The 26,469-nt window shown below is 39.0% G+C and overlaps 1 protein-coding gene across 2 annotated transcripts in view; it reads right to left on the bottom strand.

Annotated features, from left to right (window-relative positions):
- The window catches only part of ERAP2 (endoplasmic reticulum aminopeptidase 2), a 37,293-nt gene that overhangs the window by 9,935 nt on the left and 889 nt on the right, over positions 1-26,469 (bottom strand). The window contains exons 2-12 of one of the 2 annotated variants that reach the window (XM_081090114.1): positions 23,753-23,891; positions 20,123-20,257; positions 17,883-18,003; positions 15,987-16,141; positions 12,997-13,110; positions 11,052-11,183; positions 10,672-10,803; positions 8,743-8,811; positions 7,591-7,766; positions 5,403-5,482; positions 4,209-4,392 (exon numbers count right to left, since the gene is read on the bottom strand). In XM_081090114.1, coding sequence (XP_080946240.1) covers positions 4,209-4,392; positions 5,403-5,482; positions 7,591-7,766; positions 8,743-8,811; positions 10,672-10,803; positions 11,052-11,183; positions 12,997-13,110; positions 15,987-16,141; positions 17,883-18,003; positions 20,123-20,257; positions 23,753-23,891 — 1,437 coding nt within the window. The remainder of the gene's footprint in view (positions 1-4,208; positions 4,393-5,402; positions 5,483-7,590; positions 7,767-8,742; positions 8,812-10,671; positions 10,804-11,051; positions 11,184-12,996; positions 13,111-15,986; positions 16,142-17,882; positions 18,004-20,122; positions 20,258-23,752; positions 23,892-26,469) is intronic. The other variant, XM_081090115.1, reaches the window with a different exon arrangement.

Below are 26,469 nucleotides of genomic sequence, written 5' to 3'. Positions count from 1 at the left end.
TTGTAAGGATTAAATAAGTTAATATATGGAAAGCACTTAGAATAATGCTTAGCATATAGTAGGAGCATTATAAATGAAATAAATACTAGCTAACATTAATATTTAGTACCAAATAACATCAAAGTGCTCATATGTTATGCCATTCTCTATTGTTTAATTTGTGGCTTTAACTTGTTCCTCCAAGTGAATTTGGAACTTTGAGGACAGATGTCAGGACTTTTCTTTTTTTGATATTCTTCCTAGAGCCTAACAGAGAAGCAGTAATCATTATTGCAGAACAAGTATTTCCAGCTTATATTATAATCTATTTAGATTCTAAAGTTATATAACTTCTCTACACTTTCTTTTAATGATAAAAACAACAACAGCAAAACTATTATTCTGAATACCAAAGTGGCAGGGTCTCTCCCATGAGGAAATACATCACTGCAATGGCACTGCTGTGAAGTGGTTCTCACCTGTGTTTCTGAGAGGACTTGTGTGCCCACGGGGTCTATACCCCATTCTTGCCAGCATCAGACTCCCAGACTTAGCAAAACAGTTCGAGATGGTAAAAAAGATTTCGGAACAAAGGATGGCTGTTGAATTTTTCATTAACATAATGCCCTACATCCTTTGGGTTTTAAGATTTTTAAATTCTGATCTAAAAAGAGGGAACTGAAACTAGAAAGAAATGAAATTAAAGAGAACCAACTTCTGTTGTGACTTCACTCTTCTGACATGCTGCTTTAAATAAACTAATGGAAAGTTTCCCCAAATTTTTGTCTAAAGACAGAGGGCTGGACCATATAGTCTGCTGTATTTTATAAAACACAAATGCACATAATGTCATTATTCCTTTTAACATGTATAAGCATCATCATATAGAGTGCAGTTCATACCCTTGAGCATCAGCAATAGAAAGAAACTGGCTATTATTTTCTATGATCACAGTTTTATAAAGAATGTTTAACACATAAAAAATTACTTTATATTAATCCTGTTTTTCTTTTTGGCCAAGACTACTTTATTTTTCACTAAGACAAATACCATTATTAGAAAACTTTTTATATGCCTACACTAAAAAAAAATCTTAATATTCATTTAAGAGATTCCTTTTCTTTTTATACAGTAATCTATATATATAAAAGCCTAAGTGACTGTTACAACCAAATGACTGGAATGACTGGAAGACCAGTCGACCAGTTGCTATGATGCACACTGACCACCAAGGGGCAGATGCTCAATGCAGGAGCTGCCCCATAGTGGTCAGTGAACTCCCACAGCCAACCTCCGGCAGCCGGCCAACCTCCCACTGAACCTCCCCTCAGCCGGCCAGCCCCCATCAGCCCCTGGTGCTAAACCATTCATAGAGAACTGCTTCTGGGTCAGGGTTTCGTACCTAGCAGAGCAGCTCCCTCTCTGTGATCTATTGAAAGTCAGCCCTTGACACAAGGGTTTGCCTCGCTCCCATCCTCTCCCTTCCCCAGAGGCCGCCCACCTGCCATAGTGGCAACAAGGCGATGAGGAAGGAAGGAGAGGGGGAGGTGGGGAACCACGCAGTGGCAGGGTGATGTCAGCATCTGGTGTCTGTTCCTTCCACACCCCAGCCCAGCATTTGTCACCTCCTCTCTGGACCCTGCCTGGGGCCTTCAGGCCCAGGCTGGGACAGGAAACTGGGGTGGGTGGCGGTGGATGCGGCCCCTTTCCCAGGGGTCTGAGGGCTGGCTCCCTCCTCGGAGCCACTGGCCAACTTCTCACGGTTCCTCCACCCCACCCCCGAGTGCACAAATTCATGCACCGGGCCTCTAGTTGTTTAATAAAAATCCGGCTCCTCACCATCTGCACAAAATGTTATCTGAATGTTTGTTTACCTTAAAGATTAAACACATGTATAAGCATACACTTCAACCCAACAGGAAAAACCTGTATCTACTTAATTGTATATAGCTTCAGCTAAATGGTATCTTTGTGGAAATACAACCATATTCCTATGGAAGCAATTTGGGGCAATTTTTTTTTTTTTAAGTTGCGGGGCTAAGAGAAACAAATAGTTTTTCTGTAAGGAAATTAAAATTGTCATTTTAATTCCACTCAACTCACATGAGATCAAAGTCTTAAATTATGTTTATAAAGTATGAAAATCCAATTAAAATACATATCTATTCATGGGTCAAATTTTGTCTCCAAACTAAAAGTGATCACTGATTACTTCCTTTAACTCTTAAATAGATATTTTATGGAATAGGGAAGGAAGAGATATATATCACCAAGGGAGTCTAGCAAGTAACAATGTTTAGACTTACTATGAGAGTTTTAAATTGCCTCCTTATACAATTAATTTTATTATTATAAAAGTAATATAAAAATTTACAAAATAATTGGAAATCAGTGAAGAGGGGGGAAATACTTAAAATTTCACTACCCTATACATGTACTAACAGCACTGGAATATATCCTTCTGGGGTGTTTTTTGTTTGTTTGTTTGTTTGTTTTTCTCTCTCCACATTTAGCTTATTTTTTTTCCTATGCAGTTAAGAGCATAACAATACACAAACACATATTTTAAATGCATTTTTTCAACTTCACATTATTTGAAATGCATTTTTCTATGCTGTCACCTCCTCTTCCTATTCAACACATGATCTTTTAAACAATGTATATTAGATAACACTAATAATGATAACAGCTGACATTTATTGGGCAGGTACTGTGCTTGGTGTTTTATCTGCCTTATTGTATGCAATCTTCAAAATACCTGTGCAATAGATATTATTACTTAAATCTGGAGTTTTAAAGACTAGAAAATTTAGGCTTAACACAGTTAAATAAGTTGCTCATGTTAAACAATAAGTGAGAAGGTAGTACTTGAATTCGTCTGTTTTAAACCAAAATTTGTACTCTTAAATTAACTTCATTAACCTGTTCATTTAGTGAAGAAAAGATCATTGCTTCTCCATTGATACATCAGTAACTATAGTGTTCTTTCTGCTAAATTTAGGCTACTGAAACAGCTATAGGTTAGAAACAGCAAAAAAGACTTAGCTACTAATGGAAAGATCGGCCTTCATTTGCTGAATTGTCAATATTCTTCATCCTTTCTAGTCTTAAAATTTTAATCTATTTTTATGCAATCTGTGAGTCTCTCCTTTGAGCAGACAAACCTTCAACTAACAAGAAATAGCCTACTAGTCTGTTATGCATGTATTCAATGAAGGATGGTGCTTTCTTCTAATCCTAGCCTTCGATGTGCTATGATGCTGTGATGTTCCTGAGACCCATGGGGCTGAGGATTGAGCACTCAGTTCTATTTTCTAACTCAGGAGGTCATTGTATGGAGAAGAAGCTTTGTCTGAGAAATGTCCTGCTGGTTGTTTTTACTCAAGTTGACCTAAATAAACATCTTAAAGGAAATAATATGTCACAAAGTAAAATGAGTAATTCTCAGAATAGGAAAAGTTACAATGCACAACATTTCACCTGATCCCTACATTTGTTTCTCATTGGCCATCTTATGATCTGATTTTTTCTACATATTATTCGTGGAGGATAAATGGGAAAGGAAAGGAAATACTTTGTCGTTCCAGGAAAGTCTAAAGAGAAATAAACATAAGAAGCCAATTCTTCCTTTATTTCCCTTCCAATTTTACATTGATTTCTCTAATTAGGCAAAGTAATGAATGGATTATTGTACTAAACTAAAATCTCATTTACAATTGTAAAGGTTAAGACTATGTTTATACTTTTTGTCCAGCAGATTACATAGGTATTTGGTGAAATAGCAAGCTACTGGCATAAACGAATTTTAAATCTGGGGTTAAAAGCGTAAGTGCCTAGAGGTTTCACCTAAGTGAATGAATCAAGTCATTCATGTGTACTGTCTGGGACTTGGGCATATGGAAGAGTGCAGGCCTGGCCTACAGGGATCTTCCTACTGCACCCTCCTCTAAGGTTGCCCTGTGAGGATGATGGTCCAAAGCTGCCAAATCTTCTCATTGCTAAAGAGATTCCAGAAGTCAGGATTTTTATATCAAATTCTTCACATTTTAAAATAGTGGATTAAACATCTAAGCATGTGTGTGCCGAAATACCTTATCAGTGGGTAGGCTTTGGCCTAATGGCCAGTATTTGGCTTCTGTTCAGGTCCATATCATATGAATGATAAAACACTGAATGTTTGATTTTGAAATCAGTTATTTCCTGTGAAATCAGATAACATTTTACATTACCTTACTAGCTGGAACGCATCGTGGATCAGACTTGTTCTGTCCTTAGGTCTGAGGAGTGTGTGGTTCTGATTCAGCTGTTGAATGAGTTGGTCCCATCCCTGCCCCTCATAGTGAACAATATAGTAGCCATTTGAGTTCACATTGAATTTCACCCAGCTGGTATCTTCAGGTAAATCCAGAACATCTGAGAGGAGGAAATTGGCATAGGCATTTCATTATCAGCATACATGCCAGGAACATCTCCTAAACAAAAAAATTAGTTTCTACGCTATTATTAATAAACCAATAAGAAGACAAAGTTTTGGAAGAGTTATGATTATACTGATTTTCATAGTCTACTGGATGGTTTCTGCTGGAAATAATGGTCTTATTAAATGAATAAATAAATTAATTTGTATGAAAAAGACTGCTAACTTTGTTCTCAAAAACAGTCTATGCAAGTCTAAGAGGCATACAAGGGTCCAATGAACCAGATGATGAGCATGACTGGAATTTGGCTTGATTTATTGGTGGCCATGTCTCCAGGTTTAGTTACTAGCCATTGAAATATGTGTATGTAAATAGTTGATCCACTAGTTCAGTCCTTAATTGGAGTGAAATAAGGACTCCAGGTTGAATATGATGTTCTGATGGATACTCTCTCAAATTTCAGTGAAGTGTTTAAGGAAAAATTGAAATATTAAGTGTTTTTAATATGACAGACATTATACTTGGTGATAAAATAGCATTATCATATTATCTTAATAACTGTGAGGGCTAGTCCTCATTTAAACTAAGATGAAAAAATTGAAGTTCAGGAAGTGTTAAACATTTTTCTTAAGGCCACACATCTAATAGATGACAGAATGATGGTATGAATCCACAGACAATAAATTACTAAGTGTCTGCTTTTTTCTACTATACATGTTTGCCTCGTGGTTTCACAGCTGGATTAGTAAGTATTAAAAGACAAGACAGGATGCCATCATTTCTTGATATAAATAAAACTTATTTCTGAATGCTAAAAGCACAAGAGAACCACCCACTGAATGAAAATTTTACTTCCTAGCTAAAATGTCCTTTTTGTAACCAGTATATGGATAAATAAGAAATTTCTCAGACTTAAACTTTTATTAGTAGTATCTTTCCTCCAAATAGTTCAGAACGTATTTAATTTCAGAGTTGAAACACATGTTTGGCTAATCAGTTCATTACCTGTCTTTGATTTTAAAATGTGTCTGTGAATCACATTAGAGGAACTCGTGGTGTAGGTCAATGGGATGTGCCAAAGGTATCTATGTTAGAAAGTAAAGACCGTTACAAATTAAATAAATGACTATTTCAATTTTCACATTGTCAGATTCAGATAAACTGTAAAAGGCACTTAACACCCATCCTTTACATTATCAGGAACCTTATAAATTTTATTGGCTAAGACTAGCAGACTCTTGGGCATGCAATAATTCTTCCAAGGTGAAGAATTGAAGGTGTAGCAACATATACCTAGTTGAATTCTGTCACAATTACCTGTGCCATTTGCTGTATAAATCTCATACCACAATAAGTTCTGTTCATTATTTTCTATAAAGAAGAAAAATCCAATCTTCCTTTCATATTTCCAAAAACTCAGACAGCCTGATACTAATGCAAATAACTGAATCAAAGCTGTAGGAAAAAGCCTTAAAAAGTCTAGATCTTATTTCAGTATGACCTTCCACTTACCCTTTGGCTCAACAAAGCTAACCACATCCAACCGCCCATCTGCTAAGTGACTGGAAGTGGCCAACAGTTTAGGAACTGCAGGTCAGCAAGTCCAGAGAGCAGAAAAGAGGCATGGATAGAAGCCTCAATTACTTTCCAATGGTCATACTATGTTAACTAACAGAAACTGGCTATTTTTTTCCTCACTGACTTTTTAGAAACTTCCAGAATTTACTTCTTTTACCACATTAAGCCATATTAACCATAGTAATCCAGCACATGTAAAAGTATGGGTTTGAAAACACTAACAGGTATACAATGGAAAGGAGAAAGTCCTCAAAATATATAAAATTAAAGGGAACAATAGACACAGACTCCATCTAGGAAAGGGTCAGAAAGGAATTATCTACCTGCTAACCCACAAAGAGTACAGATAATTAACAAAGCAATTGAAATATTTACACAAAAAAGTAAAAATGGACATATAGATATTGTCAAGACTTAATGGAATGATTCCTGGATGAAATCTTAGTTCTGGAAGAAAGGGATATTTCCAGGTAAACATATCTGGGGATAAAAAGAGGGAGATTAGCATTTCACAAGTTTGAATAGGCATGAACTAGAGAATAATAATTTTAAAACAGTAATCTGAAAGCTGACACAGGAAGAGGGAAAATACAGGTCATTGTAGATCTTTGTAATTCTGGACCATCCACACTATTGAACTCTCTCGTGACATTTTGATAAGTTACAAAATTGTGAGTCCTGCTTTCCCAATGATGAATCAAACATAAAAATTTCCAGGCTGTGTTGCCAAGTTATAAATCGTCCAAGCTCTTTGAAGTTCAGACTTCAGAAGAACATACAGAAAGACAGAAAACTGTGTCTCAGAGAAGTAGCATAAACGTTGCTGTTGGGTTGGGAATAGGTAACTGATGAAACAAAAGGAGGAAACATTCGCTCTCTATGTGCTATTCTACCTGGTATATGCCAAAGCCCTTGAATTTGCTTCTGATTCTCAGAAAAATTCTAGAATTGTTATTAGACAGCTAGATCTTTAGAAAAAAGAAATAACAATCGTAAGAGGCAGCACAGATTCACTTGGATTGTTTCATTTTAAACTAACCTAATTCCTCTTGTTAATAGGCTAATAGATCAGAGAACAGTGTTGTGTTTTCTCAGGATAGGCTGGGCAACAAGACTGTGTGGTTAATTGGATTTGCTTTGGTTATTACCAAGGACAGCATATATTTTAAGACATTACATTTATAGTCTACTAGTGAAAATAAAAAGGCAACAGGAGGTCTTAGCATTTAATTTATCACATGGGGAATATCTTTTCTCTTCTGATGATTTGTATAGCTGTAATAATACTTCCTAGGTATAGGCCAGTCACGCAACTTACTAAGGCCCAGAAATCTAGTGTTGAAAAGAGTCAGGAGATATTATAATGGAAATAAAATCGACCACCTCTGCATCAGAACTGAGTTTCTAAAGGCGGCTGCAGAAGTACTTGGAACGCAACTGTGAACAACACCGTCTGGGCCACCTGCAGCTCTTTAAATGCGATCAAGGCTAGTCTAGGCCTTCATGCCTGTGAGAGACAGCATCCCGCGGTCTCCAGAGAAGCTGAAAGAAAATTAATGCCACAACAAGCAAAATGAGATGAGGTCCATTAGACCGACAGGAGACAAGCAGCCACCTTTCCTGCAGGGCCCTCCAGCCAGGGTCCTCTTTGAACACCCCGCTCAGGAAGCGCTCCTGTCGCAGTCTGAGCGCACGTCCTTCTCGTTCAACCACCACGAGGGGGATTCCTTTCTGCAAAGTCCACGTAGCCATCATCTCTTTGACCTCCACATCTTCCCCCTGAAAGGTGAGCTGAAAGGACAAGTGTCCGTGGTTAAGTCAACACCGAGGAGAGAAAACCAAGAGAGATGAGAAACTTAGGGCCCTGGGATGCCAGAAACAAGGCTGGGGGAGGAGGGCGGACTCGGGCTGCCTCTGGGCGGAGCAATGCGGGGACTGGACAGGGCTGCTCTCTGCAAGGTACCGGAGGGAGGGGTGGGAGTGGGAGTTTGAGGTTAACACACACAGGGCAGGGAAAGCCAAGAGGAAGGGTTTGAGATGGAGCCCTCCTCCTGCTCCCTTTCAAAACAACCAGAAAAGAAAGACCTCTCCCTTTTGGTCATGGTGGAGCCCAGGGCGGGTGGCCTAGGAGAGAAAGGGCTTCCTTTAAGGGAAGCTTTAATGTTCCAACAGAACCATGTATCAACCGAAGTATATTAAATGGAGAACAAAACCTTTGGCTTCTAGCATAGCTTTCTGAAAATTGGATGATCCCGAATCTTCCTTTAGAATCCATCATTTATGGATTATCATGACTCTGTTAAAAAAGAGTTTGCTTTTTTGTTGTTGTTGTTTATGATGACTTTTTCTCTCTCTCTCCTAAAGTGCTCCAGTAACTTCCCAGAAGTAAACAAAAAGGCAAGCCCTCAAGAAAGCCAAAAGCCATTTGCTCTATTTCCAAACCTAACATACCCTGCTTGGCAGTTTTCAGGGCCTAGAGGATGCCAGCGCCTCGGGAAGCACTCAGCGGCATTTAAAGCTGAGATATTCTTAGCTAGCCGTGGGCCTGTGGGAAAGCTGAATTATAACAACAAAAATGTGGCAGTAACAGCATCATCCCCCTAAATGGCCTGAACATTCCTCCTTAAGTCTGCTTTGTTTCAAGGAAAATCCTGGAGGCTCTCTTCCTCTCCAGTTACTTAAAGGGACAGTTGGGCTATTCTACACACTCACTCCCGGCAGGTGACGGGCCAGCTCTCGTCTGCTCTGTAGATCTCTTTATACTTACTGTGCTGCGTGTCCTCTTGGAATCGGAATAACAAAATCCACCAGATGTAAAATCACCTTCTAAACAACCCTGTAGAACAAGAATAAAGAGCACTACCATTCGGGTACTGCCAGTTGACTGAATATGCATATTAGACATGAATGCAGACATTTACTAGCATAGCTATATGAAAATTAATTCATCTAGACCAATGGTTCTCAACCTTGGCTGCACATTAGAATCACCTGGGAATCTTTTAAAAATCCTCATCCTATGAGGCCCAGAAATCAGGATTTTAAAAAGATTCCCAGGTGATTCTAATGTGCAGCCAAGGTTGAGAACCACTGATCTAGACATTTAATAATGAACATAGCAACTCATGAAATGAATACAGTGGGGCCTTGACTTACAAGTGTCCCGACTAACGAGTTTTTTGAGATACCAGCTGTCTCTCCACCAATTTTTTGCATTGAGTTGACAGAGTACTTTGAGTTAACGAGCTCCTTAACGAGCTCGGTCTTGGAACGAATTAAACTCGTAAGTCAAGGCCCCACTGTAAAAGGCATCTTCGCAGTGACCATAGGAAATACACAAAGTTAGTTCAGCAATTGCTATATTCCTTATCATGTCAAGATGAATTAAATTTTCATCTATATACTTAAAATTTGCTAAAGAAGTTCACCATGGTGAGATAACTGTTTTAGGGTTGAATCAATTTGTTGAATTTTTCTTTCATTTGTTTCCTTTCCCCTGGGAAGGGTCCTAGTTTATCATTTTAGTCTGCATTTTACTCATGCCCTTCTTTATCATTTAGGTAACTGTGTCTAGTATTAACTTTCTCCTATCACATCATAAATTCCTTGGCATTGGGGAAAACACCTTTGCTATTTCCAATGACTACCATAGTACCAAACATACTAGTATAATGAATGCACAATAAATTTTGAATTCAGAGATGCTATGAGACCTAAGAAAATCACCTGCTTGGCAATCAACCCTTGACACTAGGATTTAAAGCTCTAAGGACAACTGTGGGTGGAGAAAATGGCATGCACATTGTCTAAGGCTCTCAAACGCTATTAAATCACTTTAAAAAACAACATCAGAGAATTCTTGTGATTTTCAAGTTGCTATGACATGGATTAGAACTGACGTTATGTGACATAATGATGAGTAAGTTATTTTCAGGAATTTATCATTTGCATACCACAGTTTCATTTGGCATCAGAAAGGGGTCAACTAAAATATAGGGCCTTTAAGAGAAGGTTAAGTGGGAGACTTTACTGATAACTGGGAAGAAACTGTGATGTAATGGAAAGAAAGAATACTAAATTCAGAGTCAGAAAACAGATTTTAAGCACTGACTCCATCACTCACTTGGCATATGATCTTGAGCAAACCTTCCCCTTAAGTGTTCGTTTTCCTATCTGTACAAATGGGGTAAGAATGCCTACCTTCCCTTCCTGATATGATTATAAGCATAATGAGACAAAGATTAACATGGCGGTCGGTATTCACAATTGGCTTTTAAAAATCCTCTTATTCTTCACCAAATTTCTCCTTTAGTTTCCCCCACACTACTACACACACCAAAGACAAACTGAACAAGTAGGGTTCAACCTTAAAATTTGGGCAGAGAAGATTAGTTATTATTTAATAGGAATTACAAAGTCATTGAAGATTTTGGAAAATGGGAGGATAAAAGTGTGTGGTTAACCACAGCGGGGAAACCAAAGAGAAGGGGGTCAAGTGCCAGACCCCTCTGGCTAACCCAGAGGCCTCCCAGTTTAGTGTGGAGCTGGAGGAAAAGGGAAGGTGCTGTCTTCTAAGGACCCTGGTAGTGTGGCAAGTGGAATGCTTGTTGACTGACAATATAACTATTTATAACCTTCATAATTAGCCTCTCAGCTTATAGGCTTAACAGCTGCTGTAACCCAACATTTGACTTACATTGGACATGCTGTTCCACAAATCATCATTCTTAGCATTTCCATAGCTGAACTTCTTTAAGTAGTGAATAATTCCTTTCCGAAATTTCTCCTCACTCAAGAAATCCTTGAGCATATTTAAAATACAAGCTCCCTAAAGAGAGAGAAAAAGAAAAGAATATATAAAGGAAAAGGTAGTAGGATATATTTTTTTTAGTGTGACATATTTTTAAAGGAAGCTTAATTTTATAGAACTTATAGAATGTCTGAAAATTAAACAGCAAATAAAATAAAAAGTGAACAGGTGCCAGTCACCCGGCAGCACCAACTTCAGCTGTTAATTTTATAGGCCTCCTTTTAGTTCTCCTGAAAACAGTTTCTACTGCCCACAGCATTTACTACCTTGTTGTAGGAAATTGTGTCAAACATTTCCTGTATTTCAGTAGGGGTTTTTGCTTGATTGGAGATAGGATGGGATGAATTTAGTGAATCTCTTTTAATGACTTCAAAACACACTTCCAAAAAATAGTCATCCTAAACAGAAGAGAACATTTTTTTCAATTTCAATTTGACATTCTCAAAGCAATAGAAAACATACTAGGTTTGGCAAGATATTCTTAGAAGTAATTATTCAATTAATATTTCTGACAATTGATTATAAGTTTCTTTCCCTTTATATATTTCCCTTTCAACAATTCTCTACTCATAAAGGTATAAATCCAACATCCCCTCAGATATGTCATGAATGTTTACCAGCTACCAAGCCTTTGGATACAGGACTAAGACTAATGGTTCCCATTAGTGAACACGTGCTACATGCCAGGAACTTACATCCATCATCTGCCTGCTTGGGAGATGCACTATATGCATTTTATAAGTGAGACTATATGAAGCTTTGGGACTAAAACATGTATTCATCACATAACAATAATACACTGACTTTGAATCCATGGTTCTCCACCTTCCTAATGCCGCGACCCTTTAATACAGTTCCTCATGTTGTGGTGACCCCAGCCATAAAATTATTTTCGTTGCTACTTCATAACTGTAATTTTGCTACTGTTATGAATCGTAATATAAATATCTGATATGCAGAATGTATTTTCATTGTTACAAATTGAACATAATTAAAGCATAGTGATTAATCACAAAAACAATATGTAATTATATATGTGTTTTCCGATGGTCTTAGGCGACCCCTCTGAAAGGGTCGTTCGACCCACAAAGGGGTCACGACCCACAGGTTGAGAACCGATGTACTAGACCAATGCCTACTCCAAAGAGCTAATCATTAACCAGTTTGATGTGGTGTTTAGATCCCCTGTGTCTATAAAAAGACAATTTTGAAGAAATATTTTTTTTTTTTTTGGTAAGAGAACATTTATTGGGTAAATTACAGAGGTAGACAAAGTAATTCCTAGAAGAAGTGGGTTTAGCAAACAAGTTCCAGAGGTCAAGGAAGGGCCGTTGGAGCTTGGGAGTGAGGAAACTAAAGGTAACACGCCTGGGGCAGGGAGTGGAAGGGGAAGGGAAAAGCAAGGGTGTGCTCCCTGAAGGGAGAGCATTGAAGAAATCGTTTTATACATTTTGGGGAAGTGAACAATAGGCCCTTTGTAAATTCTAGAGGATCGTGCCCCCAGTTATGCCTAATTCAGGTTACATACCAGGAACTCTGCATGGATCTATAGCCACGGGCATTATCTTATCCTATATCACTGTATATGGGCAGAGAAATTTCTTCCTCTCGCTCCACATGCACACCTGAGTATTTGTGCTACTGGAGTTCTCTGTCCAAAATTTTTTTGTTTGGGGAATTTATGGTATGGGCTGAATAGTATGCCCCTCTCCAATTCCTAAGGTGAAGCCCTAGTCTCCAGCATGTGACTGTGTTTGGAAATAGTGCCTTAACAGAGGGGACTGAGTTAAAATGAAGCTGTAGGGTGGGCCATAATCAAACCTGACTGGTGTCCTTATAAGAAGAGGAAATTTGGACACACACAGGAACACCAGAGGAAAGACTATGTGCAGATACAGCAAAAAAGGAGGCCTCTGTAAGCCAAGGCGAGAGGTCTCAGAGAAAACCAAACCTGCCGATACATTGATCTCAAATTTCTAGTCTCCAGAACTATGAGAAAGTAAATTGCTGTTGTTTAAGCCACCCCGTCTGGCATTTTATCATGGCAGGCCCGGCAAACTAATACCGTTTGCTTTGTATATCAAACAAAACACCACAGGCTCAAAAACACACAATGCCATATTGTTTTCTCTTTAGCATTCACAAACATTTTAACAGTAAATTGACAATTGCTTAGGGCACATGGTATGATGTACAAAACTGTGAACTTACGAATTGTAGCTCTGGATATGTAGCATTAACAGAGATAAGTTCCATGTACTTTGCAAAACCCTCATTGAGCCAAATGTCATTCCACCATTCCATTGTAACCAGGTTGCCAAACCACTAGGAGGTAAAAACTCCATGTTATTCAAAGTCAAAAAATACAGGTAATTGCTAACTGTAGTAAAAAATATAATGGATGCCAATTTCCTTCTTTTAGTAAATAAGGCCTTTCCTCTATCTCAGCTACCCTTTTCTTTCTGAACAGTTTCCTTCTACCTGTTTCATCTCATGGCACATATAAAATAATTAAAATCCTGTGGCACACACAAAATATATTTTTTGCCAATCTGACAAAAAATAGGTATAATTTTGATTCATTCAGACCTGACAGCTATTGTATTGGTTGTCGTCACTTTTTAATTTGATCATCTAAGGGAAAAGAGGTCAGTGCCCCTGACTAAATAGTCAGGCTTTGCATGTTTTAAAAGTTCTTGCGACTCACTAGTGTTATTCAACTGAGTTCCCTGCCTTTTTGTCTCACTACCACATTTTTGTTTGCTTCACTTTTCTTTTTTGTTCCCATTGCCTCCAACTCTCCAATTTTCATTCTATCCTTTGAATACTTCTTAGCTATTAGATTCTGGAAGAAAATAAAACATTTTTTTAGGGGGGGTGTTTGTGTCTTGCACAACTATAATCTCAGCTTATCTTTGATATATGGTGATGATCTAAGGAAAAATATGTCAAAATATCCTTGGTGAAGTTACCTCTTTATTTAAGTAGTAGGTACTTAAGAGGATCCTAAGAATTCATTTAGGACATTCAAATTGTTAGTATTACTGATGAGCATATTTGGTGTTAACCTCTGCCCTGACATTTCCAGGGATTAACTTGGCCACTAAAGTGAATAAAGTTCTAAGATTTTAACTATGTACATAAAATAAAAAAAGATGTATAAGGATAATCTAAATAGAATTCTACCGTTGACCTATATTTGATCTGTAGTTTTAAATATTACTATTTTTTGTGTCCTTTTATATTTTATTTATTTATTTAGCCTATATACCCAATACAGTGCATTTAGTTTATCTATTTTAGGATTGCCATCTCCAGGAAGATGGGAAACTAAAAGATTTTAAGATCCAGAAGAGCCTTGATACAGTTATAGAGAACAGCTCCATCTGTGGCTTTTAGAAAATGTTTGAGCTCTATTTCTTTTTTGATGACCCTCAGATCATTTTGCAAGTGGGCACCAATCTTCCCAAGGACATTTGTGAGAAGGGACAGGTGGTGTTTCCTCAATTATAGAAATGATGAATATGAGAAATACAGGTTGAGCTGATTCTGGCCACTTGTTTTAGTTAGCAAGAGTAGTTTGCTTATTCATTCATTCAGCGAGTATCTACTGATAACCTATGTTCCTGGTACCAAGCCATATATTAGAAATGTGAATACATATAATACAGCCTCTGTCTCATTGCAAATGATGGAGGTCAACCAGCAGACAAATAATGCACTAAAGCATTAGGGTGCCATGATCAGTGTCTGTACAGGGACAGAGGGTTCCAGCAGGAAAGAATCAGTTCTGCTTGGAGAGTTTGTAGATTAGCTAGGAAATGATTCATTTCCTGAGTCTTGCAAGTGGTCTTGGGTATGTTGGGAGTGGTGTGTGCTCTGGCCAGATCAGCAGTAACAAACGCATAGAGGAGCAACACAACCTTGCATGTTCAGGAAATGGCAGTGGTCTGGGATGGCTAAACTCAGGGTGTCCGTAGGAGATGAGGCTGGAGAGGTGGAGAGGGGCTGTCATGGGGGCCTTGTATGCCATTCTGGGGTCCCTTGACTCACCCAGTGGGCACTGGGAGTTTTTGCCAGGGTTTTCCACAGAGGAGTGACACGGTCATATGGAGACAGAATAGTCAAGCCAAAAAATTCTAGTGCAGCCTGCTGCTTTATCCATCCAGACACTCTGCATTTCCACAAAAGAAAAGCTATTAAAGGAAACCTGAGAGGGAGCGTGGAGCTGAAGAGCTAGCGCTCTCCGACCATTTCCCTACGAACACTGGGTAGAAAGATTAGGAATCTCTCGGCTCAGTTAAGTGCTTTAGAGCTACCAGTGACGAATATCCAAAATCTCTATGATGGGCCAGCGGGGAGATCCTGAATCTGAGAAAGCTGCCCACATAGTGCAGTGCAGAGCATGGCTCCTATGTAATTGGGTCTTTAGTTCACTGCTTAAAAAAACCAAAAGACATTATGAGGATGATAATAAAAGGTAAACTTAAAAATTAAAAAGAAGAGAAATTACCAGATTCTATATTGTCATGATATTTACCTACATGGTGAAAGAGAATTTCTAGGGCTCTAAATAATTCACTGTGCTACTGGGGATTTTCAGAAATAAATAGAGTAGAAATGGTCTCTAATATCTATAGTATTAGTTTTTTTGGCTCCATATTTGTATGTAAGACAGTGTCAATAAGTGGGCCTTGGAAATCTTACTCTGCAAGTAATGGTAGCAGTAGTAGTGGGCATTGTCATCATCATTAATAACTTACACTAATTGAGGGCCTACTATACGACAGGAACAGACATCTGTAATCCTCACAAAGTTTCAAGAAGCTTGATTTTGGAATGTCACAGTACTAAGGCTATAAGAAAAATATATTTAATATTTTTGTAGAGTTTCCAATTCTGTGTTCTATGAATTTGCATAGTTGCCACCCTTCGCTACTAAATGACATTTGGAGGGTCTACCCTGAAGGGTTTTAGACAAATAAAGTGATCACTTCTCTCATGATAAATTTTCTGTATGAGTTCCATAGTCTAGAGCTGTAGCCCTCTGCTACTTGACATATTGTGTCTAGTTTGGTAATCCATAAGGTCCCCTCTAGAGATAAAATAATACAATTTTATGTTGTTTTAGGAAGATTGGTGGTGCCCTGCATAATGCTCTTTTGGACTGATACTAAGAAAATGTCATGAGTACCAAGTACCTGGTGTGCTAACTCATGGGCTATGACTCTGGTGACCCATAGTTTATCAAAAGCAGAAGCGGTCTTTGGATCAAAGAGCAGTGATGTCTCTCTATATGTGATGAGGCCCCAGTTTTCCATGGCTCCAGATCCAAAGTCAGGAATCGCAACTAGATCTAAAACATAAGAACAACCATACTTGATCATTATGGCTTCCATACCAGAAGTGGGATTTGCTTCCTCCTCAAATACATTATGATCCTTGCAGTATACATAGCAGACTTTCTAAAACATCAAGAATATCTTAACATTGACATAGTGTCTTGCAGTTGCACTAAAAACAATCAGTGCCCATGTCAAGTAGAATATATTTTATCAATACAGTTTTAGTTGCAGTTGAAGTACCCTATTGACATTAACCATTGTTTTTTTCAAAAAGTTTTTACCTCAATTTCCTCTCAACATTGATATTTTCTCTACCTCTTAACTAAGTCATGGGTGGGGGAGGAAGTGTATGTGTATGTGTGTGTGTGTATGTGTGTGTGTGTGTGTGTGTGTGTATGCATGTGTGTATGCATCTTTTGCCGGTGACTTCATGTAAGTTAGAAATTTAAAATTTCTGGCTAATATTTGATCTTGATTTTTTTTATTTTGCCATGACATTTTGGAAGAAGTACTGTTCAGCTGAAAAGAAAGATAATTTTTTTAAGTTTGTAATGAACCACGTCATTGGTTTAAATTGCATTGTCTGGAATTAGTACTAGTTAATTCCAGTGTATAAAAACAAATACTTATAACAAAATAAGAAACTAAATTGTCACTAGTAAAGATCGGTATTCATTAGCACTTCAGATGTGGAAATGACTCCTTTTCTAAATTGTACTGTTGATTTTCTATTAGTTGGATTATTTCTCAAAGCCATTAGAGACACTTAAATTAGCTCTATTTTTTTTAAGCTGCATGCTTCTTTTCAGTTAGCTTTAAAATACATTTCATATACTCTTCAAGGTTGCATTTTTCAAGAACAACATCAAATTGTTGATTGCTGTTATTTAATCTTTCCTTGACTTTTGACATAGAGGAGAGCAGTGGATTGTGGGTAACTGAAGTTAGTATATCTGTGCTAAGGGGTATGCTAAGGGGTATATAGAATCCACACTCTAATAATACAGTGAGATTCAGCAACTATAGTTATAAGCTCCTGGTGTATTTTAATGTTCCCTTTTACCTTCTCTAAAAAAAATGAATGGAGGTTGTGGGGAAAGGAGAAGAATATGACAAGGAGGAATATTTCCTAATGTCCCAAAGGAAATAAATGTTTTGTCACTGTCAGAAACTCTTAAAAAGTAATCTATATAAGCTACAAAATTAAATCATAGTTTTTATATGTTCTGCAATATTACGATATTTCTATCTTATTTTTTAAGACAGAAAATTAAAACCAAGATTGACTGTATTTTCTTACATAAAGGTCTACTACCACATGCAAATTATCTATCTCCTCCAAATATTTTTTAAAAATCTGTACCACAGTCTTTCTTATTTTCTAGCCTCAATTACACAACAGATAAGAGATGAAGGGACAATTTTCAGCTGTTTACATAAATCTGTGGCAAATTTTATGAAACATTGCTGGTCTTGTACAAACATGGTATAGAAAAAAATGTGCTCCAGAAAATTCACCAAATTAAACCCAATATGGAATGCAGCTATTTTAATTTTAAACCTGATAAAAGAATAGAGGAATTATCCACACTACTTAGGCTTTTCGTAAATACTTTTCTACACTCAAGGACCCTCTCTGAGGTACAAATAATTGCTTCCTGTACTAAGTAACCTCCTGAGTGCTCATTTAAATTACATCTAAAGGGGGAGGGACTCAAAGCAAATTCTATAAGCAAAAATAAGGACACTTACCCAGTTTTGGGAGTGGATAGTAGATATCAAAGTAACTTTCATAAAAATCAAGTAGCTTCAATGATGCCTCCAAAGCATAATGAGTTTGACTCCATTTGTCTGGGGATGCATAGATGGACACCTGCAAAATGTAGGTCAGAAAAAGTGGTCTTTGAATGACAGATCCTTGGCATGATACCATTCCTAACAAACCTTATCCAAAGAAAAGCAAACTGCATGTCTCAAGAAATTATTGAAAATACCATTAAAGCATGTTGTCAATAGGGGATCTGATGCTCTGTAAAGTATTAAAGCAAAAGCCACTCGTGAAAATTATAAATAACCCTGCATCTTTCATGACAATTCATTCCCTAGGTGCTAATTGTACATTTCAAACTCTGTTAACCTATTATGTCATGAGAGTCCACTTGAGCTCATCAGTATCATGTGCACTTAAAACTAGCCTTCCAAAGTTATGATTAGCACAATTCAAATAAAACATAGTTTTATGAGGTGGAAAAGCCTTTAAGAACTTTTTGGATCCCCTTCCTAGTCTAGTTTACTTTAAACTAAAAAATGCCAAATATGTTCATTGACTCCCCTCAAAGCAAATAGCCATTAAGTAGAAAAAATAAAGTTAGTTTCTGATTTTCTTGGGTTTCAAGCATAGTACTACTTTCATTTCATTATGTGCTTTCATGCTCTGAACTAACTGAAGTTCCTGAGAACTTTTATAGGAAGGATATATTCATGGCTGCCATGTTTTGATGGATTACCAGGCACTGTGTTAAAAATGTACATGTAAATATAAATTAATCCTCTCAATAACATTACGAAGTAACTGCTATTATCTCCCTGGAAATTAAGTAACTTGCTCCACGTCACCCATGTAGAATCTATAGACCTGGGATAGGAGTCCAAGGAAGCTGACAGCAACCTGTCCTGTGAAGTAAAGCACCATCTGATTGCTCACGTGTCTATAGCTGTGCACACACAGACCTATGTGCAGAGATGCCCTGATGTGTGTGCAGATACATGGTGCATAATTTATCTACATTTCCATAGGTGTCATATGTATGCAAATTGTAATAGCCATTTTATGGCTATTTTTCATAAGCGTTATTATTTTATGGTTCTTTGAATATGTTTTTATGTCAATCATTTGGTTCCTCAGGTAAGGAGTTCTTGTTTATTTTAATGTGTCTATTGATGTTTGCAAAACTTATATAAAAATAAATATTGGATATTGTAAATTTTTGCAAACAATGAAGACTCTAAAAATTATGAAGAGTTTCTTTCATTGAGAAAAACAATTGGAAACAATGTGAATGTCCTGAAATAAGGTGCTGATTAAAAAAATTTTATGGTACCTCTATGAGGTATAGTACTAAGCAATTATTAATATAGTATTACAGAAAAATATTTAATGGCATTCAATTTTTATTGCATATTGTGGTAAAGATTGAGTTAAAATAGTCACATATTATTTTATACAAAGTATATATACAATATATACTATAATATATTATTTTATAATATATATATATATATATATATATATATATATATATATATATATTTTAGAGGCCCGGTGCATGAAAATTCATGCACTGGAGGGGGGTCCCTCAGCCCTGCCTGCTCACAGTCCAGGAGCCCTAAGGGGTGGGAGGCGACCCAGCCATCAGGGGAAGGCGATGCTCTCATCACACCTCTGCTGCTGCCACTGCCGACAGAGCAAGCCTTGGCTTGCCCTGGTTACCTGAGCCTCAGGCGGCACTGGGTGGCTGGGCAGCTGACATCCGAGGCTTGCCTGCACCTCGGGCCGGCCCTGGGCAGCTGGGGGGCTGAGGGTGGGTCTGGCCGCACCGCGGGCCTGCCACCCCTGGCGGGGCTGAAAGAACTGGGGGACTCCAGCAGGGCTGAGGGCACTGGGCACCACCATCTTGTGGCTATGGGCGCCGCCATCTTTGTGACAGTGTGATGGTCAATTTGCATATTCTGTCTTTATTAGATAGGATACTGCCATATACTGACATACATATAGAAAGTAGTTTGAAGGTATACATTAACATTATCAGTAATTATATCCTAGTAATGGATTTATGGGTAATTTATTTATTTATTTATTTTTACCTATTTCTTGTTTGTAAGATAAGCACGATACTTTGATAATAAGGAACAAAGCTTAAGAAAATAAAGAAAAGTGCATTGTGCTCAGTACACTATTCTGTGCTGTGTATGAAATGAGATCTCAGTCTCACCTTGACCCCTGATGAGGTTGTCCCACTCACAGACTTGAAATCACAAACTACGTAGGCTACAAGGTATGTACTCATTTTTACAGTCGTTTCAAAATGATCTTCCACGAGGCCTCCTTCAAGTTCAATCGTCTTAACCTACAGGAAGGGAGAGAATCAGTATTTGAAAGTTGGAGTATTTTACACCAATGCCTATGACGTAAGCCAGGTAAGTCAGAGGAGAGCCTGACACTCCGAAGGACCTGATGCCCTTGTAGGAGGGAGTAGCATTCTGTGGTCTCTCCTCCCTTTATTTTCTTATCCCTGGACTTTCCTGAAGATACATTGCACTAATTTTGAGATCCCAAAATGTATGCCAGTCTTATCTGCTTGAAAATGTATTTGCTTATATTGCTTGAGAGCATAATAGCAGCTTAGATGCTCCTACTTTCTTGAAATGCAATAATCTCCAAATTGCCATAAATTCAAGTTCTGCACTTCTAAGGAAAAATACCAGAGAATGGCCCCCTTTCCCTTGTTATATAATAAGTAAATCTCTGTTGCAGAAGGAAATGGGAAGCAAAACTGTGCTAAATGATTTGCATTATCTCTTAATCCTGTTATCCTGTGTGTGTGTGTGTGTGTGTGTGTGTGTGTGTGTGTGGTAGGTGTTATTTCACAAGTGAGGAAACAGAGTCTCAAAAATATGAACTGAGTTGCCCAAGATCACAAGGCAAGTTCCACAGCAAGACCAAGATGTGGATGTGGCCGTGTGACTCCAAAGGCATTGCTCATGCTTTCACCTCGCTGTGTGACAGCTTTAGTCACAGTCTTATTTTTATCTTTGCTTCATTGATTTCACAACGAAAGCAGTCAGGCCAAGGAGGTCATTAGTAATTTAAGCTCCTGTCTATGTACTGAGGAAGCAAAAGTTTTAAGCCTACAGACTCGTCAGCTGCATCTCTCAAATTCACTGAATAATTACTGAGTTCTATCTTTATTTGCACTGAAGAGCGAGTCCCAGAAATGATCTCCAATATGGTACAATACCCCTAAATACGGAATGGGTCAGATTCAGTAATCTGAAAATACCACTTTCTTCAAATTGGTGACAACTCTTGGGCTAGCTTGCTCCCCTCCTCATACCTTCTACCCCCCTTTGCAAGGTGTCAGGCGTGGGGCCGTGCTAACCAGGCCTTCTTGAGCATGTTTTATGTGTTTGGTTGAGATTATAGTTTGCTTTGGCAAGAGACAATAGCTTGAAATATTACCATAAACTGCCTAGCCTACTTTGATGACAAATGTTTGTGCTATTAAATTCTACATAATTTAATTCTACATATTTCTATCAAAGCATTCAGTTCCTAAGTTCCTATAAAGCAGAAGACACTGACCACATACTCTAAGAAAATTAGCAGTATATTCTGGGATGTAATTACTTCTTTCCAGCAAATTCATTTTGCTCAATAATAATCTCTTTATGAGTCTGATGCATGTAGAGTTCTATGGATACATACTCCTAGCAAAAAAAAGAGGGTTATGGAAGAGGGGGCCAGAGAGAAGGCATTGACTGTAGTCTTCTGACCAAACTCAGCAGCAAAACCATTTAGTCGGGTGTGTGGAGGGGTGAGGGTAAGAGGGGGCAAGGCTGTGGTACTACGGGGAAGTGAGCGACTGTGTCTCCAGACAGCTGGTAGCAATGATGTGTAGGAGACAGATGGGCATTCCCTCTGATTTTTCCCTCAGATAAAGATGTACCCCCTGGAGGCTGAGTTTTGTTCAGGAACTTGGAGTGACTCATAGATTAACATTGCCTTAAGTGGAAGTGTCTGGGTGTTAGTGTAAGTTCATCCAGGAGGGGGATGTAAGTTTCAAGCATAAAACACTTGTTGCTAGATGAGGGGTTAGCTGTTTTCTCAACACTGGCAGGACTCTACTTGCACAGCAAGTGTCACCAGCAGGTGTGTGCTCCTTTAAGGAATGAAGAGGACAAAGAAATGCCCCAAAGATAAGCTGCCTCTACCAGTGCTTGGCTGGCCTCCTCACTTCCCTTAAATCTTGTATTCTTAATTAAACAAATCGAGAACTTAGTATTTGTTGCTGCTTCCCACCGGACCATAACCCATATTAAGTGCTGTCACTGTTATTATCCAGAGAGTATGATTGTGGTATTACTTTAGGTCGCCTTTTTTTCTTGGCTACACACGTTGGGCATGTCAGTGAGGAGCAGAATGTTAAGCGAATATTTGCTGAAAATGGCACGATCCAGAGAACTGGTCTAGTCAACTGAGGCAATGCAAAGATTCAAGGGTTGTAGGAAATATTTTAAAGCGTTCACTTATTTTTCTTAAATATGAGAAGTTACTGGAGATTTCTAAACATAGAAAATTTAAACACTGATATAACAAAAAGGCAGTTTATGTTTGTGTCACACTTTAATGAAAAGGCTTTATGAACTTTGTTTTTACTTTAGCCTCCATAGTTATTCATATATAAAACATATCAATAAAAAGCTGCCAGGAATGAGACTGCACTATGCTTTGCAAGCATTTCTACCTGAAAATGAGAGGGCTAATTAAATTGCTGTCTTCACAGTCGTGGGAAAGCTATAGGATGTGTGTTCAGTGCAATGTTCCCCTGGATCTGCGCTGCCAGTATTTCAGAGCAAATATCTTTTTTCTATTTAAATAGAAGTCTGGGAAGTTCCGTGTCTAGCTTGTGAACTCATTTCTCCCGTTCACCCATGAGTCCAGCCACTGTTCTGGGCTGAGAGGGCAGCGGGAGGGCCCTGAGCCGGCTGCTTTCTGTGCTGCCCCTTCCGCTGAAGCACTGTCAGGAGAGCCTCTACCTTTGCCCTACATTACAAACCAGGGTGGGGAAACATTTCACATTTTGTTCAACAACACAAATGGCAAGCACGGCATTAGTGAGGAAATACCAAATTAGCTCAGGTCCACTGTGTCGTTCAGAGTCTCTGCATTTTGAGTACAAATACAGGCCAAATAAAAGGTCTCTTTCAAATTAAAAAAGTGTATAACCATGATAAATAATTTTTATAAATAATTTTAAGAACTACCACTGCGACTTATAAAAATGAAAACGGATTTGTAAGTTCCAGCACAGAAGTCTAGGTCAGAATATTTGGGGTAGGGCCCAGGCAGGGGTCTCTCCATCCTAGCCATTCAAATGCGGTCCCTGGCCCAGCAGCAGTGGCATCCGTCACCTGGGAGCTTGTTAACAAGACAGAATCTGGGGCCTCCCTCACCATAAGACTGACTGAATCCGAATCTGAATTTTAACAAGGTTCTCAGATGATTCATGTGAACATTAAAGTTTAAGAAGTACTGCTCTACTTGATTCTGAATTTTGTCTCTGGCCAAGTAACACTGATTTAAAAGAACAATGTTTCAATATGAACATAAAGAAACTGTAAATCACTTTGTTTTGTTTTGTTAAAAAACCTTCTGGGGTAACAATGCCTCAAACAAAACCATGTTAAAATCTAGAAGGATTGGGGTTATTAAATAATAAGTACAATAAAACAAATTAATACTGTAAGTCTTGAAAAAAAAGAAAATATTTTTAAAAGCAACACAGCAAGGACAAAGGCTCAACTTGAGAATACTTCCCCGATGTTTCTGTAAGCGGCAATACCTTTGGCATGTTGGATAGTGCGATGTGTCTGCTGTCTCTTCTTATCTTGATTGAAAAGTTGGCTTTGAACAATGGTTCATCAAAGCAAGGGAACGCCATGCGTGCCTCGGTTGGCTCAAAATCTGTCACTGCGATTGTTCTGTGAAAAGAACCACCCCCAGCCAGGATACATAAGTGAGACCAAGACAGAAAGGAATTTGTGCCTTCAGAACAATCCTGGAAGTGACATATTTGGTTTTTCAAGCTGTAATTTTTGAGAATCCAGGCTTTATTTTTTCCCCCCAAATAAACGAGGGTAACTTTTAGTTAAGTGGCTGCCAATTGGGAATAATGCCTGGTGCTCTACTTACAGGATCTCCTCCATTCTCCTAGCAGACAAGGATTTAAGGCTCAGAGAATTGGTGTGACCTTACCTAGATCCTTAGCTCGTAAGTGGCTGAGAGAAGCATGCATGTCTAGTCAATTTGAGGTCAAAATTTACTAGGAAATTAGTAGGTCAGTACCATCTCTAAACCTGTTGGGATCTCAACCAGACATAGGACTAATTGTGGGTCATGACTTAGGATGTGTTCCCAGGAAGCAGACCCTGATTTATTAAGAAAATTCTGCCAAAAGAAAAAGGGAGTAAGAAAAGCAGGACAAGGAACAGGAAGAAGCCAGGCCACGTCCCAGCTTCAGCCTGATCCCCAGGAGCTCTGGAAAGGAAATTCCACCTTCAAGTTTCCCCCCCACTGGACGCAAGGAGCTATAGCATAGACAAATCTCTATATCACACCACCTGGATAATGCCTGAAATTGTATAAGTCAGACTGTAAAGGAGACACTATCAGGATAATCATAATAAGAGTCAGAAATAGCCTGCAGCTAATTCTGGGAGGCATTCTGGAAGTCCTCCAGCTCTTACCCCCAAAAATGCCCCCCTCTAGTCTCCCTGGTCTCCCAAAATGATATCCTTAAAAAGTATCTTCTTTGGGTAGGGCCATGGTCACTTGAACACATTTAAGAAAAGGCATCACATGGCGCCCTAGTGGAAAGAAGTTGCTGAGTTTTTTATCCAGCACAACACTGGACCTGAGAACAGGCCCCTCAGAATGAGGCTGCAATGAGGGGAAGCACCCCCAGGGGAGCGTGGGAAAGAGCTGGGCCTGGGGAAGGCTGTTCTAAGGGGACTGCTAAGGCTCTGGGGTGGGTGCATGAGCCCCTAGAGGGCAATGAGTACCTAAGGTGGGGGAGGGAAAAGCAAGTATGTGGCAGATGCTACTAAAGTTGCCTACTAACATATACCCCTTCTGAAATTCCATCAGAATCCTGATTTTGTTCCGGGAGGTAATGTCCCTTTAGACTCCCTTGCAACTTGGTAGGCATATGATTCCTGGCCTAGTTGAAATCACCGGGTGGGAAAGCTCTGTGAAAGGAGTCAGACTCAGCTGGAATGCTTCTTTCTGCCTTTCTCTCTCCCACTTCCCCTTTTTCCTGCCTGGAATGTGGACTTGAAGGCCAGAGGTGCCCCAGTCATCTTGTATTAGGAAGGGAGCCATATGCCAAGGGAGGCTGAGCAGAAAGATGGAAGGAGTTTGGGTCCTGGATAACACCGAGAAGCACTGTAGCAAGCCTGAGCTGCCCTACTTTGGGATTTCTATTTTTTTTCTCCACAAGAAAATTAACCCCCTATGTGTTGAGCCACTGTATTTGGGTTCCTCTAACTGGCAGCTGAACGCAACTGATAAAGGGTGGGAGAGCCAGGCTCTTTTTCCCTCCCAGATGACCCAGCTCTGGACAAACAAATTATCCTCTCTTTCCCTTTCCTCTTTCGCTTACCTCTAGCAAATTCTGTCTGTTTTATCCTCCAAAAGAAATGCCAAGTTCAATCACTTACTCCATAAGGCACCACCTCTAGCCTGGTCCAAGCCACCATTTCTTGCCTGAACGACTGCAATGTCCTCCTGAATGATTGCTCTTCTCCTACTTTTTCCTCCCTATAATGGATCCTCCACATACACTTGAACTTTATAAGCAAAGATCAGGTCAGAACGTTCCGGTGAGCTCCACTGCGCTAGCGTAAACGCCTCACTAAGTGATGTCACCCCTTTCAACTCTACTTCTCTCTCCTGCTCATGCTCTTCAAGCCACACTCGCCTTCTTTTCTCAGTCTGTCCCACTTTGCACTTGCTGTTCCCTTTTCTGGGGACACTGTGCTCTATTACATCCTCATGATTGTGTCCTTTAAAAAAAAAAAAGTCAGATCTCAGTTTAAATGCACCTTGTTGACAAGGACTTCCCTGATCACTCAGCTAAATTAGTCCCAACCCCCAGCTACACTTACTCTCTATTACGGCACCTTGTTTGTTGCCTTCATAACATTTATCACCTTGTTCATATCTCACCACTATGGATTCAGTGTCTAGAACAGTGCCAGGCATAAAGCATGTAGCCAGTCAACGTAAGGTGATCAAATGAACAGTATTTCTCAGTTCTCCAAACATATTTGCTCCTGCCTCCTGCATTTGAGTCATGCTGGTTCCTAGGTAAACTGCATACTTTCATTCCTCTCTCTAGCCACATCTCACATTCCCTCCTGGTCCCAGATGAAGGCTCACCTCCTTTGATCCTTCCCTATTTCAGCTCTCTGCACTGAGCATCCGTTCCTGCAGAACATAAACATGTCTGCCTTATCACAAACACACCGGCTTCTCCTCCCAGCTACTCTCCCTCCAGCA

This window comes from Myotis nattereri (assembly GCF_964212035.1).
Source record: "Myotis nattereri genome assembly, chromosome: 4".
Classification (NCBI taxonomy): Eukaryota; Metazoa; Chordata; class Mammalia; order Chiroptera; family Vespertilionidae; genus Myotis; species Myotis nattereri.
This window is presented reverse-complemented; position numbering and strand designations above follow the sequence as displayed.